Source organism: Neopsephotus bourkii, unplaced genomic scaffold (assembly GCF_033783945.1).
Source record: "Neopsephotus bourkii isolate Nb327-2 ecotype Australia unplaced genomic scaffold, CSIRO-AGI_Nbou_v1 NB_780, whole genome shotgun sequence".
Classification (NCBI taxonomy): Eukaryota; Metazoa; Chordata; class Aves; order Psittaciformes; family Psittacidae; genus Neopsephotus; species Neopsephotus bourkii.
In genome coordinates this window covers 2,809,619-2,830,652 of record NW_026901276.1, presented here as the reverse complement: position 1 = coordinate 2,830,652, position 21,034 = coordinate 2,809,619, and the positions used below count along the sequence as shown (strand labels likewise).

The following is a 21,034-nucleotide window of genomic DNA, read 5'->3' as shown; positions in this document are numbered from 1 at the left end:
TCACTTATGTTGTAATACCCACAGGCAAAGTCTGGCAAAGGAGAACATGTGCATGCACAAATTAATTCCATGCATCTGTGCATCAATGTACATGAACAGTGGTCAACTACTCTCCTGTTCCTCGTTAAAAAGTCTGTGCCAAGCAAGTTGAATGTTTATGATCTCTTTGCACTCTTACCAGCATGAAAGTTTTGTTTTCTGTACTTGTAAAAAATAGAAGACACAAGGAAAGGATTTCAGTTAAGGATATCTTGCTCACATTTTGGAACCATCTCCTCACCATGTGTGCATGCAGGTGCTCCAAGGCAGTCATTTCCTGCTAGATAAAAGCATTCTGGTTTGATGTCAATTGCCTAGGACATTTTCAAGCAGCACTGTAAATATGCAGTATGAAGATGTGATCAAGTGAAAAGCATTTAAGTCAAGTGATACTTATTTAACCCAGGATTTTTTAAACAGTTGTAAACAAAAATTAAAAGCCATGTTTTTTGCATGAGGATTAGCTAATGAAAAAGACTGGACATGATAATTTTCACTTTGTTCTCCCAGGCAGCAAAGGACACAGACCAACTTACAACTGCATTAAAAAGAAGAACGAGGAAAGCACCCCTTGGTGGAGTTTAGGGGTGAAAATACCTGAATTACCAAGTAATCATGTTCTTAAATGCCAATGTGGCATATGCCAAATACTACTGAAAAGAAAAATACAGGCATCTAAAGCCTATTTTTAAGGGAAGAAACAAATCTATGCTTGTATTGCAGGAATGGTGTAACAGAGCAGTTAGAGCCATGACCAGTATTTCCCAAGTTTCCTTTCTACTACTGACAAAAACACTACTTTGATCCTCCCAAGCCTGTTTGAACTATGTTGGTGAATTTAAAGTAAAAGCCAAAAACACACACACCCCAAACCCCATGCAAGAACTCTGCTCCCTTTGCTAAATAACATCCATCTTAACCAGCCAAAAACAATCATAAAAACACACACTGAACATGTTGGGAGATACTGTTTTTCTGCCTGAGGCAACCACATGCCTTCTGCCTGTATTAAAAAAGAGTTGGCCCGCTTTATAATGCTCACACAGACTGGCATTTGCATTGCCAAGGTCTGGGTTTTTTCCTCTAAAAGTGTGGGATATGCTCAGCTGGAATATCTAACCAACTACTTACAGAGATGTTTAAAAAGCATTTTGAATCCAATCTACATTGTATTTTCTTCCCTGCTTTTTTTAGAAAGTTAATGTATTGAACAAGCGCACATTTAATTCCATCCTTCCCCTACTCCTCATATTCTGATTAATTTAGGAACACTAAGACTCACCACAGCTTTAAATTCTCTGAGCTATGTGGATTACAGTAACTTGTGAAGCACCATGCCCCAGAAGAGACACTCATGGAAATGGCAACAAACGATGAAAGCCTTTTATTGTGCAATGATTTCAAAATGCTGGAAATCTCTTTGTATTTCCCTTCACCTCTTCCTCCCCTCCCTGGATGGGAATAAGGAAACAGCCAAGTTATTTTATAGCTGGTTCCCACCACCATAACATTCTGGTTCCCACTGAGCTGTGCCTTCAAGCAGAAACAAAAACAACTATTTACAGCTGCATTCCCATCCATCTACTAGACAGGAAATCACAGATGCTTCATTATATACCTCCTGCTTGCATGGATGAGGTAGAAGATTTGTATAGAAAGGAGGGGGATACTTGGACAAAACACAAGAGTCATTGTAATTGTCCTCATTCATAATTCTATTAGCTAATGTCAGTCAGAACATCATGCTACTTTAAGCTTTTCCTCACTGTTAAAAAACACAGGCATTGCCAACAGCATCTCAAGAACCTTTCACAGACAGTGCAAAGGTCAACTATATGAACTTAAAGAAAATAGGAGGAGGGAAAAACAAAGGATCATTTTGTGTAATTGAATTATATTTTATATATAAATAACAACAAGAGTCTGGGAAATTTTGAGACTTGCTACTTGCAATGCTGATCCTGCAATGGGACAAGCATGAGCAGACATGAGTTCCGCTGCAGAACTGAGGCCAAGGTCTCAAGACTGCCCCAAAATACAGTGTCCTTTCAGTTTCCATACCAGAAGGCCAAGCAGTACACCGTCAGTCTTTCCTGAGGCAGAAGGCAGATTAGTCACATTCAAAATCAAAATGGATTCAGATGGTTTTCCTTTTTCTTGGGAAATGGTTGCTCTGTATATTTTTTTTGTTCACCTACAGCCAAAGACAGAAGGGTAAGGGGGAGAGTGGAGGAGGGAAAAAGCAGAGTTAACTGTCATAAGCCTTTTCTTTCCATTGTTGAAGTGCAGTTAAAACTTCTTTTCTTTGATGTGGGAAGTTGTTCAAAATGTATTTGAGGAACATTCTCAATACCAATTTATTACTAGTTAAGACTGTTAACTCTTCATATTACTGACATTAGAGCACTAATGATTATGCCTGCTCTTGAGAATTTGATTCGTATAGTTGAACTGTACAGAAATACACGAGAAAACACTTCAAAGAACCAACTGGAATCTCATGTAACAAACCAACTTTCTCAAAAAGAATTCTTTTTGATTCCCATCAAATGCATTTTTTCCTAATCTCACTTTACTCTGGTGTCAACCTAGGGTATTTTAACTCAAAGAAACGGAACTACATAAATATGGAACGTGAACAGAGTGAGAATGAGATATGCTATCTCCATGGAAAACACAAAGCCATTATCACTCTTCAGCACAACAGCTGGATAAAATTAAAGCTTGCTTCTCCCACGATGGGATGTGGTTTGAGCTGTAGTTTGCATATAATTATTGATGACAAACATGCTACAATAAAGGAGACGCAATGCTGCTGGTTTTTGGAATAGAGAGATATGTTACTGTCTCCAACTCAGTGATTTTGTCCTTGGCTGACCATTCACAACCCAGAGATCCATGCTGTGGCAAATCATTGAGGAAAATGAGATTGTCTTCATTTTAGTAACCACATTCAGGAGTGTTGGCAAGGAGTACTGCCAACAGTTGAAAATACAGTGAGACTTTCAGGACTGATCTCTTTCAGAAGAAACAAGTATGTCCTTTCCAAGATCACAGCAGCATTCTGCAACTTTTGGCATCATGCGAATCCAACAGAACATCTGGACTTGGGTATGGAGTTAAATAACTGGATTTGATTTCAAGCAGAAGTAACAAACTACCACCCCCACAGAACAGCTCTAAACTGGTCCTGAGCTGACCTTTGACTAGGTCAGAAATCCAGCAGTTCCATGTAAGCACCACCTCCAGAAACGGCATGTGGTGGAGCAAGCAGATTTCAGCACCAGCAGCAGACAGGTACTATAAGCACCTGAGCTTCTTTTTGAGAATCTTCACTCTTAAAAGTGCCCCAACAGACAGTTGAAGGTCTGTGACAGCAGCTATTAGTAAGGTTTTCCTCAAAACTTACTTATATAGCATATCTATGATTAAAATCCTGAAGACAAAGGATCTGGACACCAACTTTAGTGCAAGTCTTTCTGACAGCTTTTGTTCCTTTTCTTCCACCAGCCACCCTTCTGCTTTTAGCAAAAAGCACTAACATTTCAAAAAGTGAACCTAACTGAAATTATATTTACATAATAAGAAATGCTAAAAGAAAAGAAAAGCTATTTATGGATGTCTATTTGTAATGAACCTTGATATTTCCAGTGTCCCCACATAAACAAAAGTTCAGCTTTCTTGGCTTTTTACCATTTAGTAGCCATGTCCTAGTTCACAAGAAGCACAATATTTTAGTGAATTTAGAACAGCTTTTTCTTCCTCCTGGTTCTCTTGGGTATGTTTACACAAAAACCAATCAAGCCCACTGTTATTCCTTTTTAAAATTATTTTTTATTTTCCATGGCTATTTTGTAAAATACTTGGAAAATGGGTGTTCTTAAAGACTTTAAATACATATGTCTGAAGGAAAAACTAACATACTTAGTAAATCAGCCAGTCAGCATACCTTTGCCCTTGTGAGAATTAGCTATAGAAATTAACAATACATTAAGGGAAACACAACATTAGAAACTACTTTTGCTTTTAACGCTGACCATGCAAGAGTGGAACGCTGTTGCTCAGCAGATGTGTGCATTCCATCACATCTGCAAACACTTGTGACTGGTGATGATGCATGGAAGAAAAAATTAGTGCAGTTTCCTAAATCCAGACTCTATTTACCCAGTTGGCAGTTAGGAAAAAACAGAGTTGTTCTGGTAAATGGAACACTGCATACAAAAATAATGAGCCCCTACAATGCTAGGAACACTTTCTGATGAAAAAGAAGTCTTTAACACAATGTGAAAATAATACAGAGCAAGGATAAGCAACTGGAAAACCTGTTCAGAAAAGACATCCTTTATCAACTGATTACAGAGCAGACATAATCTGGTTTTTTTGTACCAAATCATGTCCAATTACATTATCATTAGAAATAATAAACTTCAAGTATAAAGCAATTTTTGTCCTATAAAATTGAACCATCTTAAAAAAGCTGAGAGGATGGTTTTGGGTCTGGTTTTCTTGCTTTTCTAGAAACTGTAAGCACCACAGGACTTGCTTGAGTTTGAAAGCAGCCCAGTGTCCAAGTCAGAAAGAGACTGGTGCCTCAACTTGAGTTTCTGGCTCGGAGGACTGGGAAATGCTGCTTTCATTTTCTCCATTATTCATTCCCAACTGATGCAGCACATCTCACTGGGGAGGTGCATCAACGTGAAAGGTCAGGCATGTCGTAGACTGACTGTTAAAATCTGTAAGATAAATGCTGCACACTGGCACTGACAAACCTTTAGAGAAAACATATCAGCAGGGAGAGGATTCTTTCCTCTCCTTCGTACCTGCACAGGTGTGATGAAGGCAAAGAGGTTTTGGTATGGGAGGCAGAAATCAGAAAGGAATAAAAAGACCTCAAGAGAACAAAACCCAAGCAATAATACATGAGCAAGGCCTTGCTAAATGAACTCTGAACCCTTGGAGGAGAGAAGTATTTACTTGCTATGCTTTAAAACTTAAGAATTTAGGTTGGTCAAACTCACAAATCTTCAGCTTTTCAGGTTATTTTTCTTCTTTAGCCATATATTAGTATCAGTCTTTATCCTTTACCTCTTTGATACCAAGTGATCTGGTGTTCTACTTCTTGGCTCGCTCTTCATTTGAAGCATGAATTTCCAGGGGCTTGTCACCATCTGCATCACCCTTGAGGAGGGAAAAGTACACAGGAAATTTAAATTGATGCAACCCACAATTACTGTTTTTGCCAGAACAGAAACCCTCTTCAAAAGCAGAACCAAAAACTCCTTGCAAAGTCAAGTGGCTGATGAGACTAATTCAGTATAATATACTCAAGTATGATCTTCTACCAAACGGTTTCTAGATTTTAGCCTTCCTGTAGTTAGCTGAGCAATTAAAGCATTTGAAGGAACAAGTAGTTCAACAGAAATGTTTTAATTGACTCATTTTGCCTGCACTAATAACAGAGGATGAATTCCCACAGATTAACTGCTGTTTTGCATTCTCTGAATTCTGTTTGGATTTATACAATAGGTCTCTTTTAGTACATATCCTTTGAGAGTGTTCTCACACTTTCCCTGAAATAAATGATAAAGAATGAAAAGAAGCTTGTTAGAGCGTCTGCCTCTCTATTTGTCAAGTATGCTGTAACAAACAGGCATTTGATTATAGCTTTAAATAGATATAAATAAAAAAATAATACTTAAACGGCCACATATGGCTCGGAGACTGAAGCATGTGATGTACAAGGACAGGCTGAGAGATGTGGGTCTGTTTAGCCTGGTGAAGACCAGACAAAGGGGTAACCTAATTGCTACCCACAGTTCCTTAATGGCCATTTACATATTCAGAAGAGCTAGGCTCTTCTCAGAGGCTCACACCAAAAGGACAAGGAGCAAACGACACAGGAGCATGGCAAAGTTCTATGAGATCTAAGGAGCAAAAAAATATAAATGTCTCACACTGCAGCAGGAGCACTGGAGATTTTGCAGAGAACTTTCTGAATCTCCATCCTTGGAAATATTCAACCCTTGACTGCACAAGGCTCAAGACACCAGATCTAGCTTCAAAGCTGTCTCTGCTTTAAACAGGGCGATGGAGGAAGTGATCAGAGGTCACACCCAGCTCCAATTATTCTTAAATTTTGCACATGAAAATTAAATGGCATTTTCTTTTTATCCAAAAATATAATTTTAACAATATGACTTAAATGTGATGGAAAATGTAACAAAAGAAGCCAGAAGAGACTGGGAAACAAACATTTTACAGGATGGGTGAGATTTATGTCCCAACACAAAGTAAACGCTATAAATAAAGCACTGAGTCTGTGAGATCTTACATATGCTGTGCTGGGGATATGGACTCAATACATCAAGATTTAATTATGAAGATGATTCTTAGATTTCTATTTTAATTTATGCCTGGCAAGATCTTCAGAAGATAATTCTTTTCAAACCCCATTTCGTTCTGATCACTACCCTGGATATTTCCATAGTATAGGAAATCACACCCACAAACTACACCCACTGCACAATAATGATCTACTCCATAATTTTCCTGTACAGGAATATGTAAGTTATGACGTTTTACTACAATTTATAGTGAATAATCTGAGTCATGATGCCTCATTTTAAGGATTACTCAATCCTGAACAAAGGAGCTAAAAATAAGCTGTTCACAGAGAGTTCAGTTTCTCCGCTTGCTTATCTTGTAAAAAGCAAACATGATCTGGGTAAGTTTCCTCCTCCTCCCCTCTGCCTTTTTGACTGGAAAGAGGAAAAAGAACACCTAAACAACACATACAAAACCTACAGGAAAAACAGAGGTCTTGCTCAGTTCCTTTGTTTCTGTGAGCTCAGTAGATCTCATCCAGGGCTTGTCTCCCTACATGTATTAAACCCAAGTCATTTAACTGAAGCCGCTGCTAAACTGCCATTCCTCATACAAGCTCATTTACTGAATAAGCAATTAAGATGTTCTTTTGATGCCATCCACTGTATGTGCCCACAATGTAAAGAGTGAGCCCAGTGAGACCGATGAAGCAGCAATATAGGTAGCCAGAAAAGGATGCCTTTTGAGCTGGCATAGGAAATAAACACACCTAATTTTACAATAAAGTGTCAAAGTCCTCTAGCCACACTCAGAACCAGATCAGAAGCAAAAAATGTGTTTAGATCAATGACCCAGAAGACAGACCTACTCTGTGCCACGATGCCCTCTCATAATTATAAGTAGGCACATATTCAAGACAGTCATTCTATGTTCTGGCTCCACACAACTGCTCCATAACCTGTCTGGGTGCCCAGAAGAGTTCACACATCAAAGCTCCACTCCGTAACAGAAGGGGAAACATTTTGTATCCTTATGCTTCTGACAGGTGTGACTGACAAGAAATCCCCCTAACACATTCATTAGTAAAGTGTTCAATACATTGGGATTCCATAGGATTAAAAATTATTAAAATCAAATCATTAATTGAAACTTCACACAATATTTCAACTAAGGCAACCCTACACGCTTCTCTGTAAGGCTTCAGTACACCCCAGCTTAGGTCACAGTATCTAACAGATACATTAAAGACCTAAACTTTAAACAATAAACTTAAAAATATTGCAATTATTTCTCTGAAAATTTTCCTTCCATACAGAGAAAAATGACTAAAAGCAATGTCAAAAACCCTGAATGTGTGGTGGCTTTTCTCACATTACAGAATAGCCAAGTACAGAAATCAGCTTCTGATGCTGCCTTTGAAAATGTCTTGCAGATGGTCGGGTCCCTTTACACTAGCACCTAACCTTACAACTCCAAAGGCAGGTATACATCACTCTCATGCTTATGGAAAACTCTTGCAAGGTGGAGTGGCCACCAGAAAACAACAGGAGTTGCAAAAAGAAAAACAAAGGCTCGCCTAGACTCACAGATTAATAGTTTACTTTTTCTTCTGTCCTGTTTTGTTTGTAATGTGTGCTTTGAATAAAGTGAACATCATGGGTTTATCTTATTCATCCTCCCCCAGTGAATCAATAACTTATTCTCCTTCTTTTATTTTAGTTGGGCTTTAACTTGACTCTCTCAGGAATATGAAGCACTTTCAAAAACATTACTCAGAGTTGCCCTTAAAAAGTCCAAATTGTCTTTCCCACCTCTAACATTTCAATTCACCACTGCCCAGAGCAAGGATCCAATCCAAGAGGAGCAGTAATTTTTAAGAGGTTTACTCTTTTGTTGATCTTACTACCAAACAATAAAAGGAGAGCATATGACAGGGAACAGTGTGCCAGAGGAAGTTTAGACTAGATATTAGGGAAAATTTCTTCACGGAAAGGGTGACCAGGCACCGGAACAGGCTGCACAGCAAAGTGGTGGAATTGCTGTTCCTGGAAGCATTCAAAAACCATGTAGATGAGGCCCTCAGCAGCATGGTTAAGTGGTGATCCTGGCAGTCCTCGGATAACGGTTGGACTTGATGGTCTTAAAGTGTCTTTTCCCAACCTAGTTGATTCTATCAACTATGATGACCGAAGTTTCGCTTGTTTGTTCAGAAGCTACCAAAGACAAGTCCCACAAGCACTTGCTGTGGAAAGCAGCTTTCTCAGCTGCTTATGTTGTTTTTTAAAGGATGCTCAAAACACAAGTGACTTAAAAACATTCCTCGGAAGCACAATCTAAGTTTGCTACAGTCACAGTCTATAATGCTGATAGTAAAGCTCCACTGACACCACAGCTTCCACTAGACCTTTCAGGTGGGAAAGTTCAGGGCCACAATTCCCCTGATACTTGTTTGGAGCAAGTGCAAAAAACCAGCACCTGAAACTGAGCAGTCTTTACCTGGAAGCACTCTGTCACCAGCTAGCACTTAAGAAAATACCCAGATGTAGCCATAGATAGATTTTTAATATTTATATCTTATGTGTATGATAAGCACATATATAGGTTATACATATATAAAAAATATATTATTATTGGTAAGTCACAGATGGGACAGACCAGGCAGGAATGAAAACCAAGCAGTAAGCCACAAGTTTCTCTCAGTCTCTGGAGCTGTTTAAACAATCAAATGACAGACAGTGGTTGGGGGGACCAAACCAAAACACAAACCCAACAGTTTCTGTAAGATCTTATTATTGGTTGGACTGAAGTGGGAAAGAGCACACACATGAAGAAACAAACAGGACCTGAAAAGGAGGGTGATTTTAGAGCTCTAGTGCTGTTCTGCTTTTCCACATTTTGGGCACTTGAGTAAAAACAACAGGTACCCAGTTCAGTGTCAGGGGAATTGAGAGAATCCAGCAGAGCCGAAAGTACAGCAGAAGTCTTTGAGTGGTATAAAGACAAGACAAAGTGAGAACTAACTGAAGAAAATTGTTTTTCTATGTGTTTCAGTACATTATTAGCTCACTGTCTGGAACAAAAACTGGGTTTACATGATTTGGTGATGTAACACATGGTCTTATCACTTGAAGACAAAGTCATATTATAACAAGAGATCACAACCCTATAGAACAATGGAGCAGCACAAATTACAGAATCAGAAGAGGAAGGGCAAAAAAGCTGCAAAAATATAAAATAAGCTGACTGATGAACAGGACCAGATTTGTTAGACATTTATATGTGGTATGTATTGCACTGAAATAGTGGCTCTGAAATACTTATCTTTAAGCAGTTCTTTCTAAATAAGTTATTATCATTTGTACAGAAAAGTACAGTCCTTCAGTTTACGCTGCTGCACAGAATCCTCAAGCTGCTATGGTTTGTCCATCCCTCTGACCTAAGGACAGGTATTAGAGCTGACAAACTCAACCAGTATTAAAGAGAGATTGTGGAGGGGGTGGGGAAAAGGAGAAACTGCAGTTTACTGGCCTAACATTTCAGCTAATTCAACATTTTTGGAGGCAGTAGAAGGCAAGTGTAGAAGAAAAAAAAAAACGTAGAAAAAGATCTCGAATGAATGATGATATTGGACAAAGGGACCAGTTATTCACATAGGCTACCTCGAAGGCAGTGCAGAGCATTAGCCTTCTTAACTGCAAAACCCCATTAATGAAAGTTTGATGTCACGTAATGCTCCTCAGAAGGGTTTCAAACACATCATTCTAAAAACTGCATAAAAGCATTGTTTGGTATGATTCGCTAAAAATTCTGCGCACTAAGTTTAAGATCAACAAGGTTTGAGGGACACATCTTCCATTTCACTGTCACTTCCCCTGAGATTTACAACCTGATAATAGAAACATGAATACTAATTCCACTGATTTTTGTGGAATTACTTGTTGTGAGTAAAGATCATTCAAGCAAACAAAAGATTTTCAGAACATAAACCCCTTCAAATATACCTGGCCTCCCAACAAGATGGTTACATTTCTACTTCTTCCCCCAGGCAGAGGAGAAGGTAGGAAAAAGTTGTCCTTTATATTGAGATAAAGTATACAGAAGCTGAATAACTACTCCTGTTGTCCCTTATTAGGAAAATGTTTCATCCTTCTGGAAATGAGAGATGTGAACACTGATTTTGACTAATGGTACTTGTGTAGTTTTAGCAGAGGGCTTTCATCCTGACATCCTGAAGAGCTGGCTCCTTCAACAAGCCAGCTGCAGGATACCAGAATGCTACATACTGTAAACAGCATATTCAAAACCTTATCAGACTGACTTGCTGCATGGAGGAGCTCCAGCCACAGTGTTTTGAAATGCAGGTCCTGGAATTCATCTTTCTTGGCAGAACTTCTATGTCAGTTGATGTGACCTCAATTTGGCACAGGTTTTTGTTTCATAAAACCTTCAGAAAATTAACATACCACATCTATTTCAATGACATATTGCTGCACAAACATGAAGTTATGCACAGCTGTGGTACCTATGACTATCAAATTATGAGCAATGTAACAAATTAACACAAGCCAAGAAGAGCCACCCATATCTTGCTTGACTATTTGCAAGAATCCTTTGTATAGCAACAGGAAAATGATAATATGAATGTCACAAAAACAAAAAAATAGCAACTGTTGCTCTGGCACAGCTTCACCAAATGGGTTACATATGCTGTAACAACAACTCAAGAATAACATTTCTATTTGCCTTCACTAGTTAAGGAATCTAGCTGCCTAGTACCACAATAAGAAATATACATACAAAAACAACTCAATTCTTCCACAAGGCTACCAAAAATTCTCAAATACATATTTATATTGCTTCACCGCTGCAGACCAAAGGAAGTTTCAGAGCAGACTTTTTCTATTAGAGATATTTGTCAGTGCACGTTCTAGTGATTTCTAAAACTTGAGACTTTTGACAACTGCTGTTCAGCCTCTCCAGAGACACTGAGGAGACAAACCCCTCTCTTTAATAGCTTCAGAGGACAAAAACAATGAGGCTGTAGGTTGTATGCTCCAGTTGTAAGGGATCACTGAACATCTGAAACACAGGCAATTTCACCAAGTCACGGGATTTCTGTATTTTACCTAATCCATCAAGTTAAATGGCAACAGTTAACACTAACGATACCTGAACGTCAGGAGGAAACCATTCAATGGCATTTTGCTCCTCTGTACAAGTATCATATTTTGGCAAGTACGGGGTGTAATTTAAAGATTCTGGAAGGAGGAAGAGAAAGAAGTCTGTTTACTTAGTGGTCTCTGCAATTTTGCCTGTCGTTTGTTTTTTTGCTGAGGTAGCAAGTGCTTGCATAAGCCTTACAATAAGATGAAAGCTTCAAAAGTTTTTGCCTTCCAATAACAACCATGTGTTTCCCTTTGAAAGCCTGGGACACAAAAACATAAAAAGCTCAGCTAATTTTTACTGATGCTGTCAGTTTGTCTTTCTGAAATATTTTAATGTTGCCTTTTTTTGGTGATACTTTTTGGCAGCCTAGGTTTTAGGAGAAGTACAGTACAATTAACTAGCCTTTGTTTATTCAAAGAGCTATACAAGTGCAGTTACTGAAGCACTCAGGGCCAACACAGGATGAGTATTCACTGATGAAAGTCTCCACTCTCATAAACTCAGCAACTGAATTGAGCATTTCTTCAACCCAGCTTGTTTGGAAGTAGTTACACAACTAGACCTACCTAGGGAACTTGGTCCCATACCTACAGTCTGTTCAAGTGCAAATGCCTCTCCAAAACATCTCAGTAGCTGTTCCCTTTACATCTTAGGCCTGTGGGTTGAATACACCATGTTCTGCTCAGATATGACTTCTGGCTTACAATAAAGTGTGAACTATTACCAGTTGTGAGTTATGGCTCGATCAGGAAGTCCACAGCAAAAGACTACGACTTTCAACCTCAACCATTCTGTGGTTTTATGTAGGAATACGTATACTATATTTTTAAAATCTAATATAAATTCTTTATATACACTACTTTAACACACAAACATAAGCAAATAGGTAGATACCAATACAAACACTAACTCAAAACCAATTAACGTACACTGAATAATATTACTTAAATGTAGAGCAACTACTTTGGTGACTCTAAATCAACTATGGAAGAGCATGCTTGTCAAGATACTGAGATTTAAAGTAACTAAAGCCACAGATGCCTTAAAACAGTGGTATTGTATAAGCATGGGCCACAGGAGTGCTGCAAGAAAAAAAAAAAAAGTCTTCCCTTCTCTAGTGAAGTAGGCAGGGAAATCCTGCTGTATCACTGATGCTTTGCAGGGGGAATAAGGAAAGCTGCTGTGTTCTAAAACTGAAAATAAGGATGAAGATGTTCACTTAGTTGTGTTAACAACGTTAATTCAAAAATGCTGCTTTGAAGAAACAGTGCTTGCCAAACTCTGGAAAACAAAGTCACTATGTTAGCATTTGCTCTGTCATCAGATGCAGGCATTTCTAAGGCAAGACATCAGTCTGCTTACTGTAACAAAGAACAGTAACGCCAGACCAAAATAAAACAAAAAACCTCATGTATGTGAATGCTAGCCCTACTCCTCATATAATGTTTAACAACTGGAAATACAGAAAGCAGAAACTTTCAGCAATGACTGTGCTTGGCATCTCACCATGATGACTGGTTCAAGGCAGATTCAGAAGAAACCCAATTTTTATTGGCAGTCTTCTGGATAAGAACCAATTAAATCAAAGATTCCTAAAATACAGCTGTAAGTATTAGACCACACAGATAGTTATCTATGACTAAATCCCCAAGAACTGCATATCCCTATAAACTGCTGGGTTTATGACTAGATAGTAACGTTTAACAGAGCAGCACACAATGGCATCATCACGCAAGAGCAAATATTCATGAATATTCAGAGAAAAAACCAAAAAGGGAATAAACTGCAAACAGAAGTCTATTTTCTCTTTTTCAAATAGGAGATATGCAATGAAAAAAGAAAAATTTATTTCAGATTTATGGAGCTTGTTGTCAAATTACTTTTTAAAGTAAAGTTTGGGTTTTTTAAATTCATCAAGACCCTCAGCACCTGATCCTACACACTACAACTGCAATAATCCTGACTTTCTTATTAAACACTTAGTAGATCATACTAAAGAAAACTTCCAAACAGCATATCTGAACGTTTAACTTGAAATAAGCTTAGTATTTTTCCACAGCTTAGAGAGAGAATGAAACCTCTGTCTGAAATAAAAGCTGAATCAGAGTGGAAAACCCCCTACTATTGCTCAATAATATTTTTCTGAAAATGCAACAAAATTCAGACTTCTCAGTCTTCTGAGACTTCTTACCTTACCAATTCTTTCCCCCGATTTCTTCTTCTTAGGATTATCCTTCCAGAGAGATTCTACAGCAATATATCCCTGAAGACTCCAGTCATAAAGCTGTGTACCAGCAACCTTTGAAATAAAAAGGTATCAGGAAGCACGAACTTAATAATCTGGTAAATACTATCTTGCTTCTTATTTAAGTGGAAGAAGTCTCAAAACACAAGATCTTTAACATCTTCCTGTTAAGGCTCAAGGTGTACAGCATTAATAAACATCTTGGAAAAAAATGACACATGAGGAATAAGATGACCCAATTTGCTAAAAAACCTGTTTGAAGACTAACTGAAAATACAGCTGCATTAAAAAGGGCTGGAATGATGGTACACAGAAACAATTCTGGTTTTCTTAGTACTCAACATTCTACAGATTTAACATACACAAATTATTTCTTAATTTGACCATACTAATTTTAAAGACAAAATGCTAAACCTGCTTATTTTGTCACTATTTTGCAGCTTCACATTTTCACTGCTTTGAGAGAATAGTGAGAGTACGCCTTTGTTTCTTTTCATTTACTATTTAGAATAAATTTGCTGACAGATGGCTGTAACAAATAACCAGCTATCACCTCACAAATCAGAAGACAGCTAGGAAAAATGGTGTCTGTTGTATTACACCAAGAAGAAATTTTATGACCAGAAGAATCCCAAAGTCTAATAAAAGAGTACCTCCTACCTCTTATATGACACAAGACTGTAATATTCACATCATCCTTTAAAACTCAAAAATGTTAGACTCTTACAACTTCAGACTCAGGTCAGTATTCACTTTAGTATCACGGTTAATTTTCTTTATTTCTAAGAACAGCAAAAATGGAGAATGTGTCCAACTAGACAGCTATTAAATTAAAAACTTATAAAATCAAGAAATAAGAATATCACTTGATCTTCCACAGCAGGCAAAACTGGAAAACCAACACTATGAGAACAGAGCAAGCATAAATGGTGTTTCTGAAACAGTTCCTGAATGAGGTTTTTCAATTTCTTCCAGTATCCAACAATTTGCTGCTCAGAGATTTCCTGAGACAGAGGTGATTTCTATGTGTATAACAATGCTGAAGTATCTCCCTCCTAAGAACTTGCTGCACTTCCTCTTGAACTCAATGCAAAGTTTTAGGTCCACAACATCCTGTGCCAAGTAGTTCACTGCTGGGCACACATGGACTGAAAAATAACCACAATAAACGGGGGGGGGGAGGTTTGCCTGTAATATGACCAAGAACACAGCTAGCAACATAAAATAAGAAGCATTTTTCAGTCCTGGTAGGTTTGTACTGCTTAAACCACTGGTCACACTATCTCCCCAGATGAGTCATAGGCTCATCTGACTTTCAGAGCTAGTCTGTCGAAGTACTGAAAAACACAGCTCAAGATACACTGTAAGCTGCAAATTCGAGTCAACAGGAACAGAGGCAGGCAATTTTTATAACTACTCAATGCATCCTATGGAGCAGAACTACAGTTTGCAATTCTTTATCTACACTGCATACTGGCAAACCAAGAATCTGATGGCTTTTCTACATTTCTATTGTGAAATTGCATTATGACTACTCTGTTAACACGCATTTCATTCTGCAGTAAACATGGATCAAGTGAGCCCAACTCCTTCTTTTCCACCCTCAGTTCCTGTAATTATATCATGCTCTCAGTTGTGCAAGTACAACCAACATATGCTGCATGGACTGAACTGGGCAAGGGATGAGATGTAGGTTCCAGAGACATAAAAGTAATTTAGTTTGTTAACAAAGAAATAAACTTCTGTATTAGGAAGCTTTTCTTTCTTTCAAGAAAAGGGTAAGCATAACACACATTACTTTAGGAAATTTCAGAAGTTCTAATAACAAAGAACAGAAACTAATTCTAATGGTTAAGAGACTGATGTAAGTAACTTCATAACAAAGTTTTTTTCCAGATGGAAGATAAACCACAGTTGATAGAAAAATATTTAAATGCATTATGATTAGCTGGAAAGCAATACAGCTCCAGAACACTATGTAAAGTTCCACCAGAACAAAATACATTTCAGTGTTAAATTCAGTTCCCTTACCACATGTAACATCTGACCACTTGTTCAAAGTTAAACAAATTGAAGTAATACTAGCAGTGAGGAAATAAATCCCTTACAAATTTGTGATTTATTAGAATGATTACTAAAGCAGCAAAAAAATAGTTGTACATTTCTTCCATCTCTAGTTAGATGAGCAGTGTCTGAAAACCATTATCAATTATGATCTCTGTTACTGTGACTTCATTTAGCAACTCATCCATTTTAATTGAAAGGTTTTCTTCCAGAGAAACTCATCAAGTGTTGTACCTTAACTGCAAATATATTTTACTGTGCTTATTTCCAGCTCTCCAGTGGACAGTCTTTAATAAAGGTCAGAAGGAAAAACAAAAACCACAAAAAACCAAAACAACAAAACCAAAACACAGGAAAACTTCTTGTTTTCTAAAGTATGTTCAAAATTGAAAGACTACAAAATGAAGCAGTGATGAAATACTCGTGTGGAAAAAAAAGAGCACATAATATAGGGAATAAATTAAAAAAAAATAAAGCTTAGTTACAGAATATTTCCTATATGGTTCTATTAATTCGGCAAGTGAGCTTTGCACTGTAGGCATCCCTTTCTAGGCTTTCATTTTATGAAAGGCCTCTGAATCATGACACAATAATTAATACAGAGGAAAGTGCGTCCAATTTCAGATTAAAGCATAAAAATTATGAATAGTAAGACCTGACATGCTTAAAACTTTGCTTCTTTAAAGAAAATTGTGAGAGCAATTAGAAGAACCAAAACAGTATCTAAGATACCACTCTCTCCACAGAAATTTACAAACTCTTACATCCAGTGTCCTAACCAAGTCAACAAAGCTAAACCTATTCCAACCAAGTTTCAGGCTCATAGTCTCATATCAGATGTTTTGTTACAGTCAGACTAAGAACTGTGAATTAATCAAAGGGCAATCACGCACTTCAAAGTTTTCATAAAATAAACAAAGAATTGTGAAGCTGTTTGTAGCAAATCCACAGTTAAGACTGAACTAAGCTTCTATAAAAATGATAACATCAGTTTGAACAATCTTCAGTCATTTTCCACTTCTTTGTTTAGAAGGCAGCTAGAATTTTAATACACAGTTTCCATCAGAAATGTCTCAGCTTCTTCATTTTTTGATGGTTCAGTTTTGGGGTTTTTTTCCTCTGCTACTTGCGTAATTTTCACTCCCTGAGAACAAGTCAGCAGAACTGTCTGTATTTAGAGCATCTGAATTCTGGAAGCACTAAAAAAACATTCCATCAAAGACAAGGGTATCACAGTGCTGGCAGAGTTCAAAAACAGTGCTTTTGACTCTCCCTATATCAATAACCTTTCAGTTTTCAAAGAGCATCATATGTTCTTGAGAATCTCATATTTACACCCTGACATCTGTGTCATTCACAAGTCACCAACAACCAGATAGGCAATTTATCAAAGCCTGAAATATAAAATATTTCTGACACACTAAATTATGTGCACTGTGAGTGGTTAAAAAACTGTATTTGAAAATGAATGTGGTGGAGAACTGAGGAACTGCCAGTACAACTCAGTGTGGACAGCAAGGCACATGAACTGAGATCAGAAGGGGCTGTAAGCAAATTGCCTGGTCTTTTTGGTTCTTTCTGTCACAGGAAACCCACTTGAGAAACTTTAAGTTGTTTCTTATGCGCCTGAAACAATGAATAAACAGGAAAGGCATCAAATGAGCAACAGAATCCTTATCTCATTCCAGAACGTGCATGCTATCTTAAAACTCTATCCAACAAAAAGCAGAAAACATCAATGTTTATCTCAAAAAGTTGTTCCTATGATATCACTGGAGTGTCCCTCCCCTTTTTTTTATTTCTTCCTTTCTTTCACACCCTGCTGTCATTTGCTTTCCTTAGTAAAAAAAAAAAAAAGCTTCCTTAGTACTGTAAGTAAACATGCAAACTGTACTCACTAAGCATATTTATGTTGATTTATAATTACTTGACATTATAGATTCAGAAAGAAAATCATGTTCCTCAAACAGAAGAAACTACTACAGATGTTAGAAAAGTCACTGAAAGAAACAGAACATCTGACCATCTTTCCAGTCTAGATTGCATGTTCTTTGACAAAGTAACCACTGTCTTAAGTGCCAAGCACACTGATGTGGCTTTCAAAAATGGATTACCAGTTAATCTGAAGGTAGAAGGCAAAAAATGCTTCTCCAAAAAAAGGTATCATCACTGACCTTTGCAATAGCAACCGCTTGCTGAGGGTAATATACGGAGGTACCAATACTCATAAGACCCGCGGGATACACTAGCTTCTTTATTTTTGAGCCTGTTTCATGAAATAAACAAAAACTTTGTTAGAGTATATGTTAACTATGACAGCCAAATGGTCCTAACCTTTTAATCAAAACAATTTTATTAAATACAGTTTAGTGTATTTTCTGCTCAGTGATACTGGTTTCTTAAGAAACATGACTGATGAGTAATTAATTATTTTACCCTTCACGAGAGAATAATTTTATTAACATATTTCCATAGTGAAAAGTAGCTTACAACTCTATTTACTGTAGGAATACATAATTTATTTCATACTGAAGTAGAACACTGAATAATGAAATAAAAGCCACACTTAAAGAGATATTTAAGAGAATTATACCAACTGATACTTTCTAAACTAAAAGGAAAAAAAATACCATACATCAAACAGAACAAGAGACATTCCAATACAAACTTTCTGAGTTATCTTGATTCACAAATACTGATTTTCCCACAACTGCTCTTATGAGTAATTTTTCTTGATTCACTATAGCAATTTGCAAAGCATTTGAAAGTACTTTTAAAGTACTTCCAATTATGCTGTATGCTTATTGCTCAGTCCCCATTTTTTAGTTAAAAAACTAAATTTTGAACATTTTAATCTATTTGAATTCTCTATTCAATCATACAAGTCTAAAGTAATTTAATTGCCTGGAAAGTTCATCCTCTTATTACAGCTGGGCACAGGTTGCGTATACTGGCTGGCCACTAACAACATGCATCACTGAATCCGTCACAGGGCATGCTGCAGTTTATCCAGTCAGAAAAGAACATATAAGGGAGTAAGTGAAAGAGAAAAGCAAATAGTACAGGAGAAATAGTATAGGTCACAGATCAGGAGTCAGGACGCAATGGTTCTGTTCCTCACAGAACAACCTGTTATATACGTGAAGCCATATGCACATCTAATAAAGGAATAAAGAATTTTGAAGAGGAAATGCATATTAGAAATGTTGCCACTAACATATGCTCATAATGAGATGAGAAATTTCACAATAAACAAGAGATTTATGTAACAATGTTGCTAGTCTTGTGAAGAAGGAATCTGGTATCAATCAGCTATAAGAAAGCACAAAAAAGGCAAATTGCATTGCATCTTTACAACTGGGAAAGTTCCACTTCTGTTGTAGTTTCTGGGAATGAGTAAATCTTCCTTAATGACGGCTTATCAGTGTGACTACAGTATCACTTTCAGAGTAAATGTAACAGTTTGAGATATTAATGCCTACCAGCAGGCTGCTACTTGCCGGAGATGCCTGTTAGAGGATGTTTAATACTTGAAGTTTAGGAATACTCTCATATCTATTCCAGTACTACACAACAAGGTGCTTCCTTCCTCCCCCCGTGTGACCTTTTATTTCCCATAACCTGCTCAAGTGATAACCACTGGCGGTTGTAATGGATGCTCAAAGTGCACTTGAGGGAAACGTAACAACACAACAGCCAAGGGCTAATATAAGCAACACACTCACTCAACTGCAGTGCTGGTCAATACCCGACTCATAAAAATTCTGGAATAAATTAACTTCTGTAGTCAGTATGCAAATATGACTAAGTCAATCACAAGTAGACAGCAGTCCAAGAGCCCTCTGAGTTCTGGGCAGCAGCAGGTTGCATGACAAGATCTCCCTTCAAGTAGGGACACTTCTCAAGGTTACACCTGCTGCAGAGATCCTTAGTCCTCAATACTGAGATTCCTTGCCATAACAGATCCTTGGTAAGTGACTAATAGCTTCCTAACTTTGTAAGCTTCACTAAGATTACATTTCAGGCTGATTTTGCACGTACAAATCTTTAGGCATACACTGTTGACCAAGTCAGGGACTAGAACTGGATCTAGCTGCACCTAGACTCCTCTGAGTAGGAGTTTAGAAAACAAATGGGTCCTTTCTGAACCTTGTGGCGCTGGGGTCTCCCTGGCACATCTGATTTACCCTGTCCTCTATGCAATATACACTGTAATCAAGTGTACCTTGCCACTGAACCTTGTTGAATCACTGTTGCATTTACTACCAAACTTTGTTAAATTGCTGTTTGGTATCAATAAACACATTGCTTCCTCTGTCTTACAAGTATGCATCACAAGGTTAGAACAAGGTACCTTCAATGTTATTTTAAACCAAGCTGTATGTCTACATAACATTCACGTGATTAAACTCTTGACTATCGTACTTTCTACTTAGTGGACAGCTGTATCTTCAAGTGTTATAGCTAGACCTGGAAGATTTTATCTATACAATCTCTAAAGTGAGACCAAGGAGGGAAGAGGATATTTGGTTCTAGTTTTCTGTAGCATCAAAATTTAAGGGCACTTCCTTTTATTGTTTGGATACTCTCTGGAAATGTCAGTAATGGAAACCAGACAAAATATATATATTTTGTAGTTGTTATACATATATGTATATAACCAGACAAAAAGTTTTAAATTATGGCTCCCATTCTAAAAGAGTCACAAATCAGACATTAGTATCATGAGGGATTTTTATTTTTATTAAACTTGGGACCCTGCAGTCTTTCAGATCCATACTCAAGACTGCACTCCACTCCCCCTCCTGGTTTGTTACAGTTGTAAAGGCTGCAAGTTGCTTTCGTTCATGATCAAGTTGCTCCAGAAGCGGAGATCTGAAAAGTTCAAATGTGTGAAGTTGGAGACCTTGATTTTAATTAAAAAAAAACAAAAAACTGCTTTCATCATCCTCACTGGAAAACTGAATATTTTGAGAAGGGCATGCATTTACAGAATGCTTTCTGTTTCTACACAGCCAAGCACACACTTCAAGTTTGTTCAACATGTACAAAAGTGTACTTCTATCCAAAGCAAGTCCCACTGGTATTTAAATTATAGAATTATATAGTTCCATTCTCTACAAGTCTTCTTCTTGTGTTACTTCGTTGCACTGTATTATCTCAGTACAAATACAAAATGCTTTTCCACAATTAACA

The 21,034-nt window shown here is 37.4% G+C and overlaps 1 protein-coding gene across 2 annotated transcripts in view; it reads right to left on the bottom strand.

Annotated features, from left to right (window-relative positions):
- Positions 1-1,400: 1,400 nt before the first annotated feature.
- Positions 1,401-21,034, bottom strand: part of APOO (apolipoprotein O) — a 31,447-nt gene continuing 11,813 nt past the window's right edge. For both annotated transcript variants that reach the window (XM_061355159.1, XM_061355160.1), the window contains exons 6-9: positions 18,013-18,104; positions 13,721-13,828; positions 5,125-5,217; positions 1,401-2,233 (exon numbers count right to left, since the gene is read on the bottom strand). In XM_061355159.1, the coding sequence (XP_061211143.1) occupies positions 5,152-5,217; positions 13,721-13,828; positions 18,013-18,104 (266 nt within the window). In that variant the 3' untranslated portion in view covers positions 1,401-2,233; positions 5,125-5,151. The remainder of the gene's footprint in view (positions 2,234-5,124; positions 5,218-13,720; positions 13,829-18,012; positions 18,105-21,034) is intronic.